The sequence below is a fragment of the Ovis canadensis genome, chromosome 5, assembly GCF_042477335.2.
Source record: "Ovis canadensis isolate MfBH-ARS-UI-01 breed Bighorn chromosome 5, ARS-UI_OviCan_v2, whole genome shotgun sequence".
NCBI classification, from domain to species: domain Eukaryota; kingdom Metazoa; phylum Chordata; class Mammalia; order Artiodactyla; family Bovidae; genus Ovis; species Ovis canadensis.
In genome coordinates this window covers 78,807,393-78,831,846 of record NC_091249.1, presented here as the reverse complement: position 1 = coordinate 78,831,846, position 24,454 = coordinate 78,807,393, and the positions used below count along the sequence as shown (strand labels likewise).

At 45.0% G+C, this 24,454-nt stretch overlaps 1 protein-coding gene across 1 annotated transcript; it reads left to right on the top strand.

Moving 5' to 3' along the window:
• Positions 1 to 8,591: 8,591 nt before the first annotated feature.
• On the top strand, positions 8,592 to 23,893 carry FAXDC2 (fatty acid hydroxylase domain containing 2). The gene is made up of 8 exons (XM_069592471.1): positions 8,592 to 8,639; positions 11,041 to 11,132; positions 11,264 to 11,367; positions 16,212 to 16,330; positions 21,410 to 21,613; positions 22,114 to 22,221; positions 22,829 to 22,992; positions 23,737 to 23,893. Exons 1-8 carry the CDS (start codon positions 8,592 to 8,594, stop codon positions 23,891 to 23,893), a joined length of 996 nt encoding a protein of 331 aa, XP_069448572.1.
• The last annotated feature ends 561 nt before the right edge of the window (positions 23,894 to 24,454 follow it).

Here is a 24,454-nt window from a genome sequence, read left to right as displayed (position 1 = left end):
TGTGTTAATAAATGGAAAAACGCTGTACAAGATATAGAAGTGTGTTCAATAAAGCATTGTTTCTGGCCTGTCTCTGTTATCCCTGAAATATTCAGTATTTGTTAGCTCTGCTGCAGGCTTAACAATCATTCCATTCAGCGATACTGTGATGGAGAAGGCAGACAAGACACTCCCTTCTCCCCGCCCTGTGAGTTTCTAATATCCTCTCATCCACTCTGTCATACCATTCAGCACAGGGTAGCTCTATCAAGAGCTAGCCACATGAAGAACAGCCTGTATTCTCCCCACAGCACTGGGCCTGGTGTGCACTGAAACAAGCAAGTAGGAAACATACCCCATCTTCTCCCCTCTCCAGCACCCCAAACCCAAAACTGACTGTTCGTTTCTCAGGTTACACAAGTGTAAAACACCCTGATGGCTTGTATTTCCGAAGACCTTAAGTGTTTGTTGCAAACAATGGATTTTATACTGCACTTGCTTATTGCAAAATTAGAACAACTGTGTAAAATCACTGATTCTTAATAGGAGATGAAACAACAGTTAGAACTGGACATGGAACAACAGACTGGTTCCAAATAGGAAAAGGAGTACGTCAAGGCTCTATCCTGTCACCCTGCTTCTTTAACCTCTATGCAGAGTACATCATGAGAAATGCTAGACTGGAAGAAGCACAAGCTGGAATCAAGATTGCCGGGAGAAATATCAATAACCTCAGATATGCAGATGACACTACCCTTATGGCAGAAAGTGAAGAGGGACTAAAAAGCCTCTTGATGAAAGTGAGAGAGGAGAGTGAAAAAGTTGGCTTAAAGCTCAACATTCAGAAAACGAAGATCATGACATCCAGTCCCATCACTTCATGGGAAATAGATGGGGAAACAGTGGAAACAGTGTCAGACTTTATTATTCTGGGCTCCAAAATCACTGCAGGTGGTGACTGCAGCCATGAAATTAAAAGACGCTTACTCCTTGGAAGGAAAGTTATGACCAACCTAGATAGCATATTGAAAAGCAGAGACATTACTTTGCCGACTAAGGTCCGTCTAGTCAAGGCTATGGTTTTTCCAGTAGTCATGTATGGATGTGAGAGTTGGACTGTGAAGAAGGCTGAGTGCCGAAGAATTGATGCTTTTGAACTGTGGTGTTGGAGAAGACTCTTGAGAGTCCCTTGGACTGTAAGGAGATCCAAGCAGTCCATTCTAAAGGAGATCAGTCCTGGGTGTTCTTTGGAAGGAATGATGCTAAAGCTGAAACTCCAGTACTTTTGCCACCTCATGCGAAGAGTTGACTCATTGGAAAAGACTGATGCTGGGATGGATTGGGGGCAGGAGGAGAAGGGGACAACAGAGGATGAGATGGCTGAATGGCATCACTGACTCGATGGATGTGAGTTTGAGTGAACTCCGGGAGTTGGTGATGGACAGGGAGGCCTGGCGTGCTGCAATTCATGGGGTCGCAAAGAGTTGGAGATGACTGAGAGACTGAACTGAACTGAACTGGAGAAGAATATATTCAATAATATATATCACATTTGAAAGAAAAAAAACTTGCTTTTGAATGGCACACATTATGAATGGTCATTACAATAAGTAAGACTTAAACATATTCTGAGCTGGGAGAGCATATAGGTTTTAAAAACCTGAGAAACATTGGTTGTAAAATCAGTTTTCCTTAAGAACAAGACAGGATGATTTCCTTAGCCAGCCAAGCCTTTCTGTTATTACTAATTCTCTTGCTCTCCCTTCCTCTCCCCGTTCATGAATGTAACAAACTCATCTTTAGTGTTATAACCAGATTTCAAAAATCTCTGTAATTTTTTTGTAATATGACCAGCATTGAGAATCTTTTCTGAACTTCTGCATTATTCTGTAATGTTCTAGGAGCAATGGGACCCCAAGGCTTCAGAATATCTCTGAAGATTTTAACCAGATGTGTTTATTTGGAGTTTGGGATGAGGGATATATTCCAGAAAAATTGATAAACATAGCTATAAAAATCTAACTTCCATTAGATCTGGAAGGGGCCTCCAAGATACTCTTATCAAACTTGCTCATATTATAAATGAGGAAACTGAGACCCAGAGAGGCAGAGGTCACAAAACTGGTGAATGACAGTGCCCAGTTTGAGCCCAAATCTACCTTCTTTCAAGATCTCAGAACCTGTCCTCCCTTTAAAGGAGATCAGCCAAGGAAGGGACCATCTTATACAACCTTGAAGTAACAAGAAAGCTAAGCGAATCCTCAAAGACAGAATGGAGAGAAAAACCAGAGGATCAGGGAAGAGTGTCTCATTCTTGCAAACTCTACTGTAAACCTACTATGTGGCAAAGTTATTAGTGTCACGAAGATATATAAAGCTATTTTCTGTCATTCCTACCTCCACTTGTACTAATCCTCCCATCCAGAATTTCCTTCCTTGTCTTTACCACTACTCTGCCTCTTTAAAATAGAAAAAAAAAAATTTCTGCATATAGTGATCAATAAATATATGCGCATGGCAGTGATTCTTAGAGCACGGGAAAATAGGACATAGTGAGGAATAACATTAAAGGAGCGAGATAAGGCAGACCTTGGAAGTCAGTAAGGTTTGGTCAGTGCACAAGACAGACTTGAGTGGCCAGGAATATATACATTACACAAGTATCTAGATTATTGAACAAATACTGGTACCTCTAAAGAAAGCAATGATAAAAAAAAATGAACAAGTTGTACAAGATGTATTTTCTGAAGAAGCATTGAATGTTTGCTGAGCTTTGTGTTGTGCAGGGAATTAGGGAAAGATGACTAAGATGTGGTCTTTTAATTGGCCAGATAATGTATGGCACATGGACACAAAGGGATAGCGTGCAACCTTAAGAAGAACATGTAGCTCTTCAAGGTACCAAATGGAACAATCTCTGCACGTGCATGCTAAGTAAAAAAGCAAGGAGCATAACAAGTATATATGGCGAGCTGTTCCTAAAAAGGGGAGACATATATGTTAGTATTTACAGAGATAAGCTCTGGATGGAAATACAAAAACATTAGTTCTAGGGGCTGCCTCTTGGGAGAAGTAGAGGACTGGGAAGGATGAAAAAAGACTTGCTTTTCACTGTACACTCTTTTGACCCTTTGGTTTTTTATATCAGACATACATGCTGCCTAGTAAAAAAAAATTTTTCAGAAACTTAAAAATTCAATTCTTTTTCAAAAATCTCACCTTTTCACATCACGGGTCATCCTGTATCCTAATTTCACCTGTTTTACCTCTCCAGGGAAGGGTTCCTTTCCTGCATCTAGACTCAACAGCAGTAGTTGCCACATCTCTCCTCCCTTGGCTGCCCTCAGCAGCAACAGAAGCAATCAAAAGTGAGACAATGAGACCTTGTGGTCCAGGGAAGCTTTTTATCCACTTGGACACCCCATCTTCTGCCGTTGACATTATCTGACTCCCACGACTCTTACCAAAACTGCCTCCTACGAGACAGTGACATTTTAAGTTGAAGATGTAACAAGTTTGGAAAAAGAAAAGAAGACAAAAGCTCAGAGCTCAGCCAAATGTGCTTTTTTAAGCCATGGCTTGAACTATTTCCTCTTGGTTTTCAGATGTCCTTTGGCAAGAAGGGCGTTTTTGTCTCTCATCAAAATAGACCCAAATTCTTTTTCCCATTATGTTCACGTGCCTGGCCTGAGACAGCCAATCGGCTTGGCCAGCCTCCCAGCCCACCCGAGTACTAGCAGGGTGAGAAGGCAGCAGCTGCCGACTGGGGGCTGAAGGAGGAGAGCGCTGGCTTGAGCTGTGCAGGGACCTGAAAGAACTGGGAAACAGCCCACTGCAGAGGTGAGTGGGAGCTGGGCAGGGAAGCTCGTCACCAAGATTAGGACACGTCCAAGTTCACTTAAAGAAAGGCCAAGCATCCCCTTCTCACCTTTGCACCTCTCTGTCTTGCCCACTTACAGTGCAGGTGAGATCTGCCTCTGAGAAATGTCCTGGGATGTCTTCTTAGTACACAGAGTCCTCTCCTGTCTTGCTAATGTCTACATCCTCCGCCTGTGTTTTCACCATCTCCCTCCTCTGTGTACTCCCATTTATCTAGCAACTGACAGATAATTCTGTCAAATGGATTGGGTTTGGCTTCAAAACCATGTGAAGGAGAAAACCCCAAGTTAGAATTCAAAAATCCGACTGTAAAAGACTGTCAGGAAGCAACTGTAGTTGAATTGCCTCTCTGTAAACCGGTATCCAGGGCCACCTGGAAGGCATGGGGCCAATTACAACAAAATTGCAAAGGCCCAAGGTACGTGTGTGGGCTAGGAGCTGGACAACCACATCCAAGCTGTTTTCAAGCAGCATACTGGGATTTATCAACAGCTGTTCCATGTTTACATTTGTGGATGTCCTGGTAGTACCCCAGGATGGATTCCCACAGAGGTTACCAAGGGAGAGGAATAGTGTATGTAGATGGGGATGAACAGGGGGCCAGTGATTTTCAGGGTGCTCATATGCATCCTTTGAGGTATAAGGCAAGCAAGACAAGATAGAGACTTGTAAGTTGCTTCAGTTTCATAGAAATTCCAACTAAATTTCTCTAGCTGGGATATAAAGAGTCCATTCAATTTGGCAGAAACAAATGCTCTGAGTATTAGCTTCTGACCTTAGAAAGGAAAGTGTATAGTGTAGGGAAAGGTGCTGAATTGTTTGACAGCAAATGTTAGACACATTCTGAGGGCAAAAAAAAATCTTTTCCCCTTCTTTTGTTTATTCAACAAATACTTCCTGAGTATGCTAGGCTTGTGTTTGGTGCTGTGGATCTCAGAGTAAACAAAATAGGCATGATTTCAGCCCGCCAGCCATGCAGTCAAGTGCGGCAGTAAATCTGAAGGGGTATAAGTACCCACAGCAAAAGCAGTGAAGAGGGCATTGCTAAAACTGTCGAGAGGGGGTCATTTTTGTCTCAGAGTTTAAACGTTTCCTTCAAGCATTTTACCTTCTTGAATGAATATCTTTTCCCTCTATAAGAGTTTCACTTACATACAGACCTTGTCATTCTACCTTCTCGAAACCCTCTTTATCAGAAGCTTTAAGCTGGAGGCAGACTGCTCAGCTTTTCCCAAGAATACAAACAGCCTGAGAGCAGAGGCTGAAGTGATGGCAGTTTCAGTCCTCAAGAGACAGTAGCCCTCTCCCTCATGAAAAAAAATTTATGTTATTCTGAAACCACTTGTGATACCAGGCAAAGTGTTAGAAAGCCTGGATTTTGTCAGACAGTGTGGAGTTTGGAACAAGTCAGTTTTGCTATCTAAGCTTATCTCTTTACCTATAAAATGGAAGGGGTAGACCAGATGGTCTATCAGGTGTTCCATTTCCCTAATAATTTTTTTTTAATAATTTCACAAGATATTTACAAAGAAACCATGTACATTCACATAAAATACTCTTGAGAGTCCCTTGGACTGCAAGAGATCCAGCCAGTCCATCCTAAGGGAGATCAGTCCTGAGTGTTTGTTGGAAGGACTGATGTTGAAGCTGAAACTCCAATACTTTGGCCACCTCATGCGAAGAGCTGACTCACTTGAAAAGATCCTGATGCTGCGAGGGATTGAAGACAGGAGGAGAAGGGGATGACAGAGGGTGAGATGGTGGTATGGCATCACCGACTCGATGGACATGAGTTTGGGTGAACTCCGGGAGTTGGTGATGGACAGGGAGGCCTGGCGTGCTGCGGTCCATGGGGTCACAAAGAGTTGGACACGACTGAGCGACTGAACTGAACTGAACTGATCTTTTACCTGTCAAATGGGAAACTTCATCAACCATGTAGAATATCCAGGAACCTCGAATCTGAAAGAACCAGGCTGCAGACAAAACTGCCTACTTCTCCCACCTTCATCCCATCCCCCTGCCCTGTCTTCAGAGTTTCAAGGCTCTGAACATCCACTATAGCTTCACTCTGTCATTTATCTAAATTCAGGATTCTACGATTAAAAACTGGCCTAGTCAGAATCACCTACTTTCAAAAGAACCACACTGAAAAGCATGTAATTTGGATAATCTTATAATACCTATTGAAATCCCTTTAAGGGAAAGTCAATTCATTGTCATAAAGTATTAGAATATTTACTTTTAGTGCATATAGTTTCTTTCTCTGAATGCAGTCCCATCATAAATGCCATTTCCTATCCTCCCCCTACATATTTTCTCACTTGGAAAATCAAAGTTATATAGTATTATGTTATTAAATAGAGCCAAGAAGCATGTCTTATTCATCTTTGTATCCTCTGTGGCTAGCATTGTATCTAGAACACAATAAATGTTTCTCAAAATAATGATTAATATAGAAAAACCATGCCCTATTTTACTTTCAGTATTAAAAAAGAAAGCACGCACGCACAATATCTTATCCATTATTTACAGCTAATAGAGGCTGATCTTATTCCTCTTTGTGCCTGTACCACCTGAATGACACCCTGCATTCACCGACTTCAGCACATTCTATACATTGTGCAGACTCAGTCAGTATAATAAGCACTGAATTCAAGTTCTGCCACTAAATAACCGTAATCTGAAGCTGAATAATGAAAAATTTTATGCTTCCATTTCTTCAAAGGGAAAATGGGGGCAACAGAATAGATGAGATTGGGACTTTCATGGTGGTCCAATGGTTAAGACTCCAGTGCTTACAATGCAGGAGGCCTGGGTTCCATCCTTCGTCAGGGAATAGAGCCTGCATGTCACAACTAAAGATCCTGCATGCCACAAAGAAGAGCCCATACAGCCAAATTAAAAAAAGACAAAAAAAGAATAGTTGAACTAAAGACAATGGTAGTTCTTAAATGGGAGACCTCAAAAAGTAGAGAAAAAGACAAGAAGCATGATAAAAACGTAATGATTATAGTACCTTCGGTTCAGTTCAGTCACTCAGTTGTGTCTGACTCTTTGTGACCCCACAGACTGCAGCATACCAGGCTTCCCTGTCCATCACCAAATCCCGGAGCTTGCTCAAACTCATGTCCATCAAGTCGATGATGCCATCCAACCATCTCATCCTCTGTCATCCCCGTCTCCTCCTGCCTTCAGTCTTTCCCTTCAACCTTTCAATCAGGGTCTTTTCTAATGAGCCAGTTCTTTGCATCAGGTGCCCAAAGTATTGGAGCTGCTTCTTCAGCATCATTCTTTCCAATGAATATTTAGGGTTGATTTCCTTTAGGATTGACTGGTTTGATCTCCTTGCAGCCCAAGGGACTCTCAAGAGTCTTCTAAAACACCACAGCTCAAAAGCATCAGTTTTTCTGCACTTAGTTTTTTTTCTGGTCCAACTCTCACATGCATACACAACTACTGGAAAAACCATAGCTTTGACTACACAGACCCTTGTTGGCAAAGTAATGTCTCCACTTTTTAATATGCTGTCCAGGTTTGTCATAGCTTTTCTTCAATGGAGCAAGCATCTTTTAATTTCAAGGCTGTAGTCACCATCTGCAGTGATTTTGGAGCCCCCAAAAATAAAGTCTGACACTGTTTCCATTGTTTCCCCATCTATTTGCCATGAAGTGATGGGACCAAATGCCATGATCCCCATTTTTTGAATGTTGAGCTTTAAGCCAACTTTTTCACTCTTCTCTTTCACTTTCATCAAGAGGCTCATTAGTTCTTCTTCACCTTCTGCCATAAGGGTGGTGTCATCTGCTTAACTGAGGTTATTGATATTTCTCCCGGCAATCTTGATTCCAGCTTGTGCTTCTTCCAGCCCAGAGTTTCTCATGATGTACTCTGCATAGAAGTTAAATAAGTAGCGTGACAATATGCAGCCTTGACGTACTCCTTTCCCAATTTGGAAGCTGTCTGTTATTCCATGTCCAGTTCTAACTGTTGCTTCTAGACCTGCATACAGATTTCTCAGGGGACAGTTAATGTGGTCTGGTATTCCCATCTCTTTAAGAATTTTCCACAGTTGTGATCCACATAGTCAAAGGCTTTAGCATAGTCAATGAGACAGAAGTAGGTGCTTTTCTAGAATTCTCTTGCTTTTCCTATGATCCAACAGATGTTTGGCAATTTGATCTCTGATTCCTTTGCCTTTTCTAAATCCAGCTTGAACATATGGAAGTTCTTGGTTCACATACTGTTGAAGCCTAACTTGGAGTATTCTGAGCATTACTTTGCTAGCATGTGAGATGAGTGCAATTGTGAGGTAGTTTGAGCATTCTTTGGCACTGCCTTTCTTTGGGATTGGAATGAAAACTGATCTTTTCCAGTCCTGTGGCCACTGCTGATTTTCCAACCTTGCTGGCATATTGAGTGCAGCACTTTAACAGCAGCATCTTTTAGGATTTGAAATTATTCACTAACTTTGTTCGTAGTGATGCTTCCTAAGGCCCAATTCCCTTTGCACTTAAGGATCTCCGTGTAAATTTTAGAATCAGTTTGTCTCATTCCAGGGGAGATTTGGGGTATGTGTGTGTGTGTGTGTGTGTGTTTTGTAACTCTTGGGTGATTCTAATGAGTAGCCAGCATAAAAAATCACTGCTGGCCATTCACTTTGACATTCCCTATTACTTAGCTGGTTGCATGTGAAAATGACTCCTAGGCTCACCTGCACTTTCTTATTCCAGATGAAAGGAGAAGCTGGACATATGCTACACAATGAGAATCCAAACCAGGTAAATATGAGTACCCTACCCACCAAACTGAGCTTCCCTGAATGTTCAGATGGTAAAGAATCTGCCTGCAATGCAAGAGACCCAAGTTCAATCCCTGGATCAGGTAGATCCCTTGGAGATGGGAATGGCTACCTACTCCAGTATTCTTGCCTGGAGAAATCCATGGACAGAGGAGCCCAGCAGGCTACAGTCCATGGGTTGCAAAGAGTCAGACACAACTAAGTGACTTCACCTCACTTTAACCCATCAAAATGGTGAGCATGCAGCCAGCACTCCCTTCCATGCCTGTGCTTGCAGCGTGACTGACAGGGTGCTGGGATCGCTGACATGTTAGTGAAGTGCTCCCCTCAGTAGCTGAGCAGAATCAATGGAGTCCAAGCTGCCTCCTTATCACTCAAGCCCCTTTGCCTGCATATAGGGCACTGAAGAGCCCCACAGCTGTCCCACCAAGGTCTCCTGGCCCTTAGAATGCCCAGGCTCAGGCCTTGGGAACCACCCCCTTCTACATCTGCTCTGGGGATGAGGGAGGTCCACTCTGGTCTGGGGCGGGGGTGGGGAACAAGCTGCGGCAGATCCCAATAACGTCTGGTCTATATGCACCTGCCCTTCACAGAGACCTTTGTTTGTATATGTTCCTGGCACTTTGGGCTGCAGGAGACAAGAAAACATCATGATCCATGAAAACACATCGCGTCTTACACATGAAAACGATGTTTTAAATTTGACTAAACTCAAAGGGAAGATTCTTAGGCCATCTGGAAAAGCTTATGAAAAGGGTCCTTTGAATCCTAAAAATGGAGTAACTGCAAAAGCCCAAGATGAACTGACTGGCAAGTTTGGGGGGACCTTTAAACAGCCTACGTAAAAGAACAGTTTCTGTGGTCCTGGTGATCCAACCCATAATGGCAGAGACAGAAAAAGAGAGAGAGAGATCAAGAAAGAAAGAAGAAAAGGAGGTCATTTTTCATAACTCAGGACCCCAAAGAGTAGTAGGCATTGAAAAACATTTCACTGGCCCTAGAGAACGACTTACAAACTTCTTCTGATTGAAAGTATAAAGGGGTAATCAGAGAAGAGTCAGTGCAGATTCAGGTTGCTCTGAATGCGTCCATCAAAACAGTCTACTAGGGGACTTCCCTGGTGGTCCAGGTGGCCAAGACTCCACACTTCCAATGCAGGGGGCCCAGGTTCCTTCCCTGGTCGGAGAAATAGATCCCACATGTTGCAACTAAGAGGTCACATGCCACAACTAAGGGTTCACATGCCACAATGGAAACATCCTGCATTCCACAATGCAGCCAAATATTTTAAATAAGTATTAAAAAAAAAAAAAACACTCCTCCAAATCTCCAAAGTCTGGGTTAAAACATGGCATCCTATTAGATCAGCTTCCTGGACAAGGGTGTGTGTGGTCTGGTTCACTAACTGCACACACCTGTAGGGACCACCACCTCTTGTTCTCTCCCTTGAAGGAACATGAGCAGACTCCATCCAGGCTTATAAACATCAACTGTAATGGACATTTGTCATCCCTGTGCAAGGTGCTATGGAAATTGGTAACACACCAGGGATTTCCTTCTACAAGACTGGACCTTCCTGTTTTACCATCAGGGTTGCTATCTTTGATGTTTTAGGCTTCTGGAGAACATGTCAGAACCACCGAGTGATGGCCAGTGCCTATTCTTTGCCCAGAGAGCCTCTCATCAGCATTAGACATAAGCTGGCAGCCCAGGCTTATGTCTATGGGAGGCAGAGGACTTATTACAAGTCAGAAAATGTGTTTGTTTACTCTTTTTTTCAAGGACAAAAGAGTGATGGGCACTAGAAAGCAGGCCTGGCTGGGGAACACAGTAAAGTCCCCATGGCCTCACTGAAGATCCTGCAGATCGCTCTGTGATGGCCGTCCCAGCCTTGCTGCCCACTGAATTTCAATGGGGAGCTTTAAAAACAGGGCAGCCCATGCTCCACCCAGAGACTCTTATGTAAGTGAGCTGGGAAGGAGCCTACATATTGGGATTTTTTAAAAGCTCCCAAGTGATAGCCATGTATAGAAAATCTGCATCTCTGTTCAACACGAGGACTGGTCATGAAATCCCATGGCTCTTGGAAGACTCATCTGTCATTATCTAGGTGACAAAACTGCCTGCTAGATTCTCTGAGGCAGGTGTGCACTCTTCCTTCCCTCCACCCGTAAGCTCTAACTTTCATGCTCACCTCTGCACAAGCTTGAGAGCTCTTGACTAGGAAGAGCCTCCTATGGAAGCTCGGAAAGGTCAGCAGATGTGCCATGCTGGCATGACTGAGAACCTGATGGCCCATCACTCCTGCGAGGCTTCAGCAGGGAGCTGCCTGAGAAGGCACTAGTCTGGTTGGGGCCTGGCATTTTCTGGTCCTCCCCTAGAAGGGGCACATCTGGGGCTCCATGAGGAGGATGGCTTTCATCCTGGGCTCCAGCCTTCTCTTGCTGATGATCCACTGGAACTGTGTCATAGGGTGAGTCTGCTCGGCCGGCTCTAATTCAGGATCTGCGGGCCTTGCGGGGGAGATCTGCGGGCAGAGCATGGATTCAGGAGCTGTCCACCCACCAGTCTTCACTCAGAAACATGAATGAGTTTTCTTTCAAGGCATTTTCAGAGATTTTGGGGTGCTTCCATCTACTTTTGGCAAGCCCATTGGGAGAGGTTGCTGTCTACATTTGAAGGGAAGGAGTGGCTCCTCTATGTTCTAGGTAAGATTCCCAGACACCAGCCCTTAGGGTGGGTATGGGTTATAGCTTAATTCTGTTTGTTTTGTTCTCTACTCTGAGACTTCTCAGTTTATTACTCTAAGGAAAGAGGACCTAAAGACAGTGGTAATCCCAAAGAGTACTAAATTTGTGGGCAATCTTGAATGGATGTTTAAGGAACTTGAGAAAAAAGAACTTGAGACATCCCCCTAGCTATGTCAAACAGAGAGGAAAAAGAAATAAAAGGAATAAAAAATAATTTAAAAATAAATAAAAGGAATCCAGATTGGAAAAGAAGTAAAACTCTCATTGTTTGCAAATGACATGATAGTATCCACAGAAAACTCTAAAGATTCTATCAGAAAATTACTATACACTGAAAACCCTAAAGATTCTATCAGAAAATTACTAGAGCTAATCAGTGAATTTAGCAAAGTTGCAGGATATAATCAATACACAGAAATCTCTTGCATTTCTATATACTAACAATGAAAAATCAGAAAGAGAAATTAAGGAATCAATCCCATTCACACTGCAACAAAAAGAATAAAAAATACCTAGGAATCAACCTACCTAAGTCATTCAGCCGTGTCTGACTCTGTGATGTCCGTGGACTGTAGCCTGCCAGGCTCCTCTCTCCATGGAGTTCTCCAGGCATTACTGGAGTGGGTTGCCATTCCCTTCTCCAGGGGATCTTCCAACCCCAAGGACTGAATCCAGGTCTCCTGCTTTGCAGGCAGATTCTTTACCTTCTGAGCCACCAGGGAAGCCCCACCAAAGAAGACAAAAGAACTGTATTCAGAAAACTATAAGACACGGATGAAAGAAACCAAAGACAACATAAACATATGGAGAGATATTCCATGCTTCTGGGTAGGAAGAATCAATATTGTGAAAATGACTATACTACCAAATGTAATTTACAGATTCTATGTGATCCCTATCAAATTACCAATGGCATTTTTCACAGAACTAGAATTAAAAAATCTCACAATTCATATGGAAACATAAAAGATCCTGAATAGCCAAAGCAATTTTGAGAAAGAAGTATGGAGCTGGTGGAATCAACCTTCCTGACTTCAGATTATACTATGAAACTAGTCATCAAGATAGTATGGTACTGACAAAAACAGAAATATAGACCAACAGAACAGGGTATAAATAAATATGCCCATGAAATAAATATACCCAGAAATAAACCCATGCACCTACAGGTAGCTTATTTTTGACAAAGGAAGCAAGAATATACAATGGGGCAAAGACAGTCTCTTCAATAAGTGCTGCTGGAAAAACTGGACAGCTAGCTATGTGTAAAAGGATGACCCCATACACAAAGATAAACTAAAAATGGATTAAAGACCTAAATGTAAGACCAGAAACTATAAAACTCTTAGAGGAAAACATAGGCAGAGCACCCTATGACATAAATCATAGCAAAATCCTCTATTACCCACCTCCTAGAGTAATGGAAATAAAAACAGAAATAAACAAGTGGAACCTAATTAATTTAAAAGCTTTTGCATAACACAGGAAACTATAAACAAGGTGAAAAGACAACCCTCAGAATGGGAGAAAATAATAGTAAATGAAACAACTGACAAAAGATTAATTTCCAAAATATACAGGCAGCTCATACAAGTCAATACCAGAAAGACAAACAACCCAATCAAAAAGTGGCCAACAGACCTAAACAGACATTTCTCCAAAGAAGACATGCAGATAGCTAATAAATACATGAAAAGATGCTCGACATTGCTTATTATTAGGGAAATGCAAGTTAAAACTACAATGAGATATCACCTCACACTGGTCAGAATGACCATCCTCATCCAAAAAAAAAGATGATCAAAATTCAATAAAGAGGGAAGATGAATGAAAAAAAAATTTAAAAAAATGGACCTTAAAAAAAATCTATAGATAATAAATGCTGGAGAAGGTGTGGAGAAAAGGAAACCCTCTTGTACTGTTGGTGGAAATGTAAATTGATACAGCCACTATGGAAAACAGTATGAAGATTCCTTAAAACATTAGGAATAAAACCACCCATATGACCCAGTAATCCCACTACTAGGCATATACCCTGAGGAGACCAAAGCTTAAAAGACACATGTACCCCAATGTTCATTGCACCACTGTTTACAATCCCTATGACACAGAAGCAATCTAGATGTCCACTGACAGATGAATGGATAAGGAAGGTGTGGTAATTACATACAATGGAATAGTACTCGGCCATAATAAGAAACATATTTGAGTCAGTTCTAGTGAAGTGGATTATCCTAGAGCCTATTATATAGAGTAAAGTAAGTCAGAAAGAGGAAAATAAATATTGTATACTAATGCATATATATGGGATCCAGAAAGATGGTACTGATGAAATAAATTATTTGCAGGGTAGTAGAGGACACAAAGACAGAGAGAACAGACTTATGCACACAGAAGTGGGCAGCAACGAGAGGGTAGGATGTATGGAGTGAGTAGCATGTAAACACACATTACCATTTATAAAATAGATACCAATGGGAATTCGCTGTATTATTCAGGGAACTCAAACCAGAGCTCTGTAACTTCCAAGAGGTGAGGGATGGAGAGGGAGCTGGGAGGGAGGGTCAAGGAGGAAGGAACGCAGGTAAACCTCTGACTGATTCATGCTGATGTTTGGCAGAAAACAACACAATACTGTAAAGCAATTATCCTTCAATTTAAAATAAATTAAAAAAAAAGATCTTGAGACATTTCCTACATACACAAAAATAGAAAAATTTAAAAAGTTTATGTATAAACGAAAGCATGTGAGAGCAGTACTCCAGTTTCCAGACGTCAGGCTCACAAGCACAGAGGGCTGCTGCATCTCATGTGAGGCTGTGTCCTTGGAGCTGATGCACCCCAGCTCTTGGGGCCTGACAGCATGTGTTCAATCTGCAAATATTTACTGATAGTGCCACTTGCTCTGAAGAGTACTAAGGAAACAGAGTAGAAGAAAAAGCTATTTTAAGCTAGATATCTATAACAGCATTATCTACAATAGTGACTGTCCTCAATTATACATGCATTCACTCAAATAGTACTTATTAAGTGACTTTGTGCCAAACTCATAAGTAGGATATAGGGAAATTTAAGATAAAGTATTAACATACTCTAGCTACCTCCTTCAAATTATGTCACAGTCTGACTGGAAGAAAATGACTACAAAACAAACCTCAACCAAAACTATGTCACAGCCTAGAAGGGGAGATAAAAATGTGTCAGTGTCACAAAGCAAATGTAGAGAGAAATAAAAGGTCTCATGTTCCTGACGACTGTTTTCTTCAGAAAGAAAACTCTGAAAATGGGCTAAATATTAAACATGACGGGTTAATGGAATCTTAAGGACTCACTGAAAAACACAATGCAAATTACAAATGTACATGGGGAGAGTGGTGGGAAAACATTTTATGTCTCTGTTACAATGATGGGGAAACTACCTATCCTCTGTGATAGGCAGTGATAAGCAAATACAAGACAGAAAAAATATTGGCAATTTGACAAGTTAGGGCTGAAAAAAAATGCTCAAGACACCTCTTGCGATTTTCACTCTGTATTCCTCAAGGAGCCCTTGGATGAACAGGGAGGCAGGCAGCTCGATGGACGGCCCACTAGGCCTAAGGGCCAAACTGCCCTGAGGACCTTTATGCCAGTCACATTTCCCCACTGTGTTGGCCAAATACTTTCCAGGTATTGGCTGGCACAAGCCATGGTGCTCAGCTGATGGAGCCAGAGGGCTACTAGAGGAGGATGGAAGGCAGAGAGAGAGAAGGGAGGAAAACACCCTTGCTCCCCGGGATGCTGAAAGCAGAGGAGGCAGCAAATCAAGGGAAAATACAGTGAACAGCACAAGAGTTAGGTAACACTGTGATGTCACCTGGGTAACGGCCACTTGCGGTGGACAAAGCGCTTATTTGTTCACCGGAGATCAGAGATATTTGGAGTGACTTCATGGAAAAGGGGGATCCTGACCAAGAGCCCTATCTAAATTTGTGTTGATCGGCATTTTCTAAAACATCCTGCAGGACAACAGCATTTCTGTAGGAGGTTAATGGGGCTGGGGGGAGACCATACAAGGTATCATTCAAATGGGTCACGTGTGAGAGTAAAGGAGGGGTTGTTAAGAATGATGCTGGAATCATAGACGTAAATTGAAACTGTCCTGGGCAGACAGGGACGTATGGCCATCCTCTTCTGAGCTATCTGAGAAAACAGTACTGGATACAGAAAAGCCTGGGAAAGGCTGAGTTTAACAAAGTCAAACAGGAAATATCAGAGCTGTTACCACACTGGTCTGGACCCTGACTCTCCAGGAGGGCAGGGTGTGAAGATTGTTTAACCAGGGAGCCCCTCAGAGGTGGGTTTTCCACTTTGGAAAATGCCCACTAGACACCTGAGCTCCCTTTGCTCATGGCCTCATAGGCTCATGAGGACCAGGTGACCCGAGTGCCCATCATGAGCTGAACTGGTCTCCCCCTGCTTCTCCCTTCCTCAGCTATTCTTTGGGCTCAGTGGGCAGAGACCCAAAAGTCATTTCTACGTGGAGTGCATCACACATCTTATAATGTTTTGTTGTTCTGTCTCAAACCACCTAGAAGTCTATTGCCCCCGTACTACAGCTAAGAAAAGAGATAGAGACACTCCTTAAGTGACCCATGCCAGCTTTCAGAGCAGGCTTGTCACCTGAAGACTAAAAGCAGGGCCCCGGCCCTGGGCCTGCGCACAGTGCAACCTCAGTCACCACCGAGCGTGTGTTCAGGGAATACTTACCCTGCCAGCTCCGGAAGTTGCCCTGATGTTTTCCTTCTGCTTCCTAACTTTAGGTGTCACCCAAGTGCCTCTTCTGGTCTACTGGCCCTTCAGTGGACTTCTCCTGGTGGTGGAGGCTAGAAAGCCTAATTTCATCTCCCCCTACCGAATTCAGGTCGACAGCAATGGCTGTGTGAGTGTTGCTGCTGCAGCTTCTGCAGGCTGGAGCACAGAGAGCAGCGGCTGAAGCTGCGACCTCCAAACTCTGCTAGCCAGCCCCGGACACAGCATGGCCAGTGCGAGCCCAGTGCTTCTGCAAAAGGCTCCCCCAGATTAGAAGCTTAGAGAGAGTACGTAATACGTCTCAAATCTCAGAACCAGCCAGTCAAGACTCATGTCTGGTCTCCTGACCCCTAGACTTGGCTCTCCACCTGCCTGTTCTGGCCCTTGACACCTGGGTCAGCATTTTAGGAACAGAAATGACTGTCTCAGTCCAGCACTGACCAAGCCCCAGAGAAGTCAGGCAGGTCTCCCCTTACCCACGGGAACAGGGACAGCAATGGCAGACGCTGACAGGTATCAGTTGGCCTTGTTTGGGAAGGACACAGCTGCTGAAACAATGGATAACCCCACCATCATGAATTCTGTCTGTGTGCTTGGTGGTTGTTTTTTAAGCAGGGACTCCTTCCTGATTATTTCATTCAACCAATTGAACAGAGCTGCCAGATTTTATAAAACCAGTCCACGCTCTGCTTACCCTCCCTCTCTTCTGGACAGGATAGCTAGTTCATGCTTCTCCTCCCTCTTCAAATCCTCAACACATCCTCCTAGATTATGGCTTTGCCTTCAAGTAGAAGAGACCCTTCACAGCCTCGCACCACTGCAGCCTGCGGGGAGCAACTGCACGCATGCTCTCCCTGCCCACCTGGGGCAGCATGTGGTCTCTCCTTGTTCCTCCTCCAGCTGTTCCTCTACCATCTGTATACTGCAGCCACCACCTCTTGTTTACTCCAGCAATTATTCCTTCTCTTTCTTTCATTCTTTTCATTTTTCCTCTCCTGCTCTCTTCGGTTCAGTTCAGTTCAGTCGCTCAGTCATGTCCAACTCTTTGTGACCTCATGAGCTGCAGCAGGCCAGGCCTCCCTGTCCAACACCAACTGCCAGAGTTTACACAAACTCATGTCCATTGAGTTGGTGATGCCATCCAACCATCTCATCCTCTGTCATTCCCTTCTTCTCCCGCCCTCAATCTTTCCCAGCATCAGGGTCTTTTCAAGTGAGTCAGCTCTTCACATCACGTGGCCAAAGTATTTCAGCTTCAGCATCAGTTCCTCCAATGAACACCTAGGACTGATCTCCTTTAGGATGGACTGATTGGATCTCCTTGCAGTCCAAGGGACTCTCAAGAATCTTCTCCAACACCACAGTTCAAAAGCATCAATTCTTTGGCACTCAGCTTTCTTTATAGTCCAACTCTCACATCCATACATGACTACTGGAAAAACCATAGCCTTGACTAGACGGACCTTTGTTGGCAAAGTAATGTCTCTGCTTTTGAATATGCTGTCTAGGTGGGTTATAACCTTCCAAGGAGTAAGCGTCTTTTAATTTCATGGCTGCAATCACCATCTGCAGTGATTTTGGAGCCCAGAAAAATAAAGTCTGACACTGTTTCCCCATCTATTTGCCATGAAGTGATGGGACCAGATGCCATGATCTTCATTTTCTGAATGTTGAGCTTTGAGCCAACTTTTTCACTCTTCTCTTTCACTTTCATCAAGAGGCTTTTTAGTTCCTCTTCACTTTCTGCCATAAGGGTGGTGTCATCTGCATATCTGAGGTTATTGATAGTTCTCCCGGCAATCTTGATTCCAGCTTGTGCTTCTTCCAGCCCAGCGTTTCTCATGATGTACTCTGCATAGAGGTTAAATAAGCAGGGTGACAATATACAGCCTTGACATACTCCTTTTCCTATTTGGAACCAGTCTGTTCTTCCATGTCCACTTCTAACTGTTGCTTCTTGACCTGCATACAGGTTTCTTAAGAGGCAGGTCAGGTGGTCTGGTATTCCCATCTCCTTCAGAATTTTCCACAGTTTATTATGATCCACACAGTCAAAGGCTTTGGCATAGTCAATAAAGCAGAAATCGATGTTTTTCTGGAACTCTCTTGCTTTCCTGATGATCCAGCGGATGTTGGCAATTTGATCTTGGTTCCTCTGCCTTTTCTAAAACCAGCTTGAACATCTGGAAGTTCATGGTTCACGTATTGCTGAAGCCTGGCTTGGAGAATTTTGACCATTACTTCATTAGTGCGTGCTCTCTTACTCTCTGTTTTATCACAAACCTGCTATAATTTATCCCAGCTTAAAAACCAAACCAAACTCAAAACTGTTACCTCCCTCTCCCATACGCACTCCCACTCATATTTTTGGTCCCCTTTGCAGAGTTGTCTCTACAGTTTCCAGTTCCTCTCTGTCTACTCTTATTCCCCATCATTTCACACTATGAAGAATGGAAAACACATATACAGAAGGTGAAAAGGTAGTACCCTGATCACTCATTTACCTACCACCTAGATTCACCTAGGACTTCCCTGGTGGCTCAGACGGTTAAGCGTCTGTCTACAATGTGGGAGACCTGGGTTCGATCCCTGGGTCGGGAAGATCCCCTGGAGAAGGAAATGGCAATCCACTCCAGTACTATTGCCTGGAAAATCCCATGGACAGAGGAGCCTCGTAGGCTACAGCCCATGGGGTCGCAAAGAGTCAGACACGACTGAGCGACTTTACCTTACCTAGATTCACCAGTCTTAAACAGTTCAAAATGTGTGCTTTTGCTATATATAAAATAAATATCTATGCATCTATAATTTTTTGGTTTGTTTGAAACTAAGACATCATAAAACTCTAAATCCTTCAGCCTGTACCTCGTACAAATAAACACAAAACTATCCTCTCACCTACTCTAGCTAGAAACTTCCTCCCATCAGGCCTTAACCTCCATGGCTCCTTCAGAATGTACAGGTCGCCAGTGTCCCCGTCACAGGCTTGTCTCATTAGACCTCACAGGGCTGTTTTCACAGTTGCTCCCTGGCGCCCTGTTGAAGCTTCTACTGGCTCCCAAGGCCCTGCTCTGTCCTCCAGCCTCATAGCTTACCCCTTCCCAGCCTGCTTTCTGGCTCCACCTCAGCCTAATCTCCCCAACCTCTTAATGTTGACACCCAGGGCTCAGCCTTGCTCTGCTTCTCTGTCCTTGTTTCTTCAGTGTCATGATTTTAAACAGCACCTAAACTCTGACAGCTCACACACATGTAGCTCTCAAACCCAGACTCTCTCCTGATCCAGGATCAAATATCCACCTGCCTCATAGACATCTCCAATCCAACATGATCTACAGACCATTTCTGAACTTCTACTCCCTCCAAAGTCTTTGCTCCCCACAGCCTCCCCCATCTGAGTTGGGCAGCTTCTCACACCCAAAGCCTTGGAGTCACTCTTGAGAATGTTCTTTCCCTCACACTCCACATCCAGTCTATCAGGAAACCTCCGGAATCCAACCACTTCTCACCACCTCCATTGCCACCCCCCTGGTCTGCGCCACCGGCCTCTCCTGTGTGTATTTTTGCAATTCTAATTAGCCCCCCCCATTTCTGTTCTTGGTCTCCTACCGTCTATTCCCAACACAGCAGCCAGAGTAAGCCTGTACGTGCTGTCACCTCTGGGCTCACGACCCTGGGATGACATCTACTTCTCTTGGAGTAAAAGTCCAAGTCCTCAGCATGGCTTCAGGGGCCCTTATGCACTGTCTCCTCCCCACCTCTTGACCTCACCTTCCCACTCCTCACCCCACTGCTCACTCCTCTCCAGCCGAAGATGGCAGGAGTGTGACGCCTTAGAGCCTTCTACCAGCTCTTCGCTTTACCCGAACACACTCCCCCTCCATAAATGTTTCCTCTTCATCATTTGTTCAAATCTCACCATCAATGAAGCTTACCCTGATCATTCTATTTAAAATGGTAAGCGTATAAGTTCAGTGAGGGCAGGAATTTGTTTTGTTCTGTTTTCTTCCCAGAACACAACACACTGCCAGGAACACAGAAAGTACTCCATAAATATCATTTGAATGAATGAGTGATCATACATCACACTCTCCTTTTGGTCAAGGTTGCCAGAATAGGTGTTTTACTTCCTCTATAGGTAGTCTGAAATGAGGCTGGCCAGACTTGGCTTTGCCATGGGATGAAACTGAAGGTTTAGAGACTGAATTCTGGTTCCTCAATACACACAGTGCTTGGAGAAGCCAGAGAGCCAGGCCTGAACTATAAGGACCACTCTGAACCTGGCCTTGCCTTGGGGCAATACACCTCCAGCTTGCAGAAATTTCTCAGGAAGAAATCCTTTCTGACACCCCCAAACAAGTTCATTAGGACCAGCAAGTGACCTGTGGTCATGGGGCTATTCCCTGGAACAAGCTGGTCAAGAGGCCATATAGCAGCTCCCTGGCTCCTTCTTCACTAGGGCCTGATGTAGTGAGACTAGATTGCATGAAGGGAAAGGGGGTGACTGGTCCCCAAGGAAAGGTTGGCTGCAGCATTGAGGCCCAACGGGGTGGAGCATGTGGGGCCAGCTCTCCTCAGTGACGTGGGAGAATGCTCAGGCAGGCCCCCATCCTGAGCTGAGGTCCCTGAGGGTGACATCCTGTCACTGGTAGTCCTGTGACTACCACCCTGAACAGCAGGAAGACCCACTTACACAAGTTGGTCAAGAGGCCAGATTGCAGCTCTCTGACTCAAATCCGTCTTCGCTTGGGCCTGGTGAGGCAAGGCTAGACCACTTGAGGAGGCACATCACCTCGATCTCTGCACCTGACCCTGGTCAAGCCTCCCTGGATGACCAGGGGCCAAAAGGCTGAAGAAGCAGTCAGGCTGACCGCCTTCTCCACGCTCCCTAAGGTGCCTGTGTGAATACATAGGGTTGGGCCTGGGCGAGAAATGGGGAGGACAGCGGTGGAAGTCGTAGCAGGAGGAAGCAGCAGGCAAGTTCAGACAGACACTCAGGCTGCGGGAGGGGACCTACCAAAAGCAGGGCATGACCAGGTGGCTTCCCCCGAGCTGGTCCACACGCGGGGGCTGCCAGCTCCAGCCGGGCATTACTCCTAGCACCCAGCCCAGAGCGAGGGCCTCCTGAGAAGAGTCCACAGGGGAGCCTGGTTTCCAGAAGACAAAGACCTGCTTATACTCTTGTCCACTTCCTTCCTTTTTCCCTTCACAGGTGGACCCCATGAAACCACACCAGGCTCTCCTCATGATTCTCTTCAGTCAATTCGTGATCTCTCTTCCCATGCTGGTCTCACTCTATCCCATCCTCAAGTTGTGGGGACACCCCTGCCGTCGAGAGCTCCCCACCTTCCACTGGTTCCTCCTGGAGCTGGTCATCTTCACGCTGACTGAGGAAGTGCTATTCTGCTACTCACACTGGTGAGCACACTCCTGATCACAGCCAGCACCTCACTCTCCAGGTACACCTATCACCCAGGAAACAAGGCCTCCTTGGAGTTGTGGGGATGGGACACCACCACCTAGCCTGGAAAGCCTCTTGTTATCTAGGTAACAGGAAGACCACTCTATGCTCCATAGCTGGCAACCCAAGACAACCCAGGAGTGTCTGGAACTCCCATTTATGCCTGTGGCAGGGCAGTTTCCCATTCATTCCCCTACGGAATCCTTTCTGGCCATCATCCACTTTGCAGCTCATACAACTGAGGCAAAGACAGGCTATGTCACCCTCCCCAAATTATGTACCACAAAAACTCAAAGGCAGGTCTGTCTGGGTGCCAATTCAGTGTGTTTTCAACTTTGCTCCTTATATGTAACCCCAGTTTTTACCTTTGCTTTCTCAAGTTCTGATCAGGGATGGGGAGAGGGAGGCTGGCAAATTATGAACTGGTAACTATCTTTCACCACCACTGGTAACCATCTTTCCTTCACCACCCAAAACTCCATAAGAAAATCCGTAAGAAACACCATGAGTGGACAGTACCCATCACTGCAACCTGTCTATCTGTCCACCCTATTGAACATGTGGTGAGTAGAGCTTGGCTTCCCCAGAGGAGAGGACAGAGGGCCCCAATCCCCTTCCTTAAGCTAAGGTCTCCTGCACAAAATGGGACCACAGTGGAAGTTTCTTTCTTCTGCCCCTTCCACAGCTACCATTTATGCTGGTATATCCAAGGAAAAGCCAGACGCCTAATGTGAGTTATCTCATTTAGTCCTCCCAACAAGCATTTAGAAACAACCATTCTGATAATGAGGAAATTGGGGTTCAAATAGTTAATATCTTGTCCTAGATTTCAAGCTGAAAGTTGCTTGAAATTCGCCCAGTTGTGTCTAGCTCTTTGCGACCCCATGGATTGTAGCCTGCCAGGCTCCTTTGTCCATGGAATTCCCTTCTCCAGGAGTTCTTCCCAACCCAGGAATCAACCCTAGGTCTCCTGCCTTGCAGGCGGATTCTTTTTATGGTCTGAGCCAGCAGGAAACCTGAAAGACTCCAGTAAATTAAGGTCCAGAAATTCATTCATCTTCCCCAGATCTGAGTCAGGAAGTCTTCCTGGTACCACTCTGGGGGAAGGGGCCATCCACCTTGGTTTCCTTCCTCCCCTGAGGCCCCCCTCAGACAGCTCTCTCCTTGCAGATCAACATGCTGCCGGCAATACTGGATCCAACAGTAATGGTCTCCCACTTGCCCTCCATCACCACGTGGACTTCCTTGGCCCTCATCTTCACTGTGATCTCCCACTGTGGCTACCACCTACCTTTCTTGCCTTCACCTGAATTCCATGACTACCACCATCAAAAGTTAGGCACCCCTCCCCACTTTGGGTCTCTGGGCAGTTAACACTCACCTTTATTCCTGGAGCTCCTGACAGCAGACCCTGGTGTCTCAGTGTAAATGTGGGTCTAGTGGAGGGAGAGGCGTCTGGGGTCAGCACAATAACCACCATCGTGGGACCCAGATCACCTTGCCATTTTGATTCTGACACTGGATCTTCCTTGCCACTGTTTAAGCTCCATTTACACCTGGACCCTTTGAGTATATAGCGTAAGCTATGGGCACTACCAGAAAAATGCATGTATGCATACAATTCCTGCAGGCAATTCAAGGGGAGCTGTGCACTTTCTGAAAGCCTCCAGTCTCAGCAGTGTGGTCTAGGACCCTCCTGCATCAGAAATCACCTGAGATGCTTTTTTCAAATGCAGGCTCTGGGGTTCCACTTCAGATACACAGAATCAAAGCCTCTGGGGAAACAGGGCCTGGCAACTGCATTTACTAAGTGTTCCAGGGGAATCTGATGGATTCCAGAACCTACCTCAACAAGCAGGCTCTGCTGCAGGTTCTGACTTGTGTGCATTAAATCAGAGAGAGAGCTTTTCAAAGGAAAAGCATCAATTTTTACTCTGGAGGGGCCCAGCAATCTGTGCATACCCAATTGTGTGACTCAGAAGCAGGTGGTGGGCATGGTGGGGACAGGAAGGCTCCGGTGGGCACAGGTGAAATGGACATGAGCACACTAGGCTTCAGCACCCTCCTGTCTCCTCCAGGGTCGACCAGTGCTATGCCGCTCTGGGGATGCTGGACTACCTCCATGGGACTGACATCGTGTTTAGGCAGACCAAGGCCTACAAGAGACACATGATCCTGCTGGGCTTCACCCCACTCTCTGAGAGCATACCCGATCCTCTGAAGATGATGGACTAACAAACAGCTGTAGTTCCACACTGGTCATCCCTTCAGCAGACAGTCCTCTGCTATGTCTGAGGACTCCTACTCACACCTAACAGCTTGCTCCTTCAGCCACACACTCTGATGACGACCCTACGAGGGCAGGGGAAGATCAGCTTCCTGGAAAAGCAGAGCCACAGAGACTAGGGCTCCCCCAACTGCTCCTGTTATCCACAATGGGTCCAAGCATTCACAGAAAGAAGGAAAAAATACATCTTCCCGGAATGCAGACCAGCCAGAGGGAAGAAGCTACTGGAGAGGGTTCCTAGGGAGCCCACTGGTCCTCTCCAATGGAAGGGGACAGGCACCCCAAATGATCCCTTGGTGGCCCTGGCAGGACACAGAATGACAAGGTGGCAGGGAGCTGCGTGCCTGCAGCCATCCTTGCTCCTGGCACCAGGGGATGAGGGAACCAGATGCTGCTTTGTCCCTTCCTATCCCCTAAAGCCTCTCTCGTACCCTACTCAGGTCAGGGTTAGGACACCCTGGCCGCAGTTCTGGGATCAAGTTCCCATTACACACACACACACACAAATG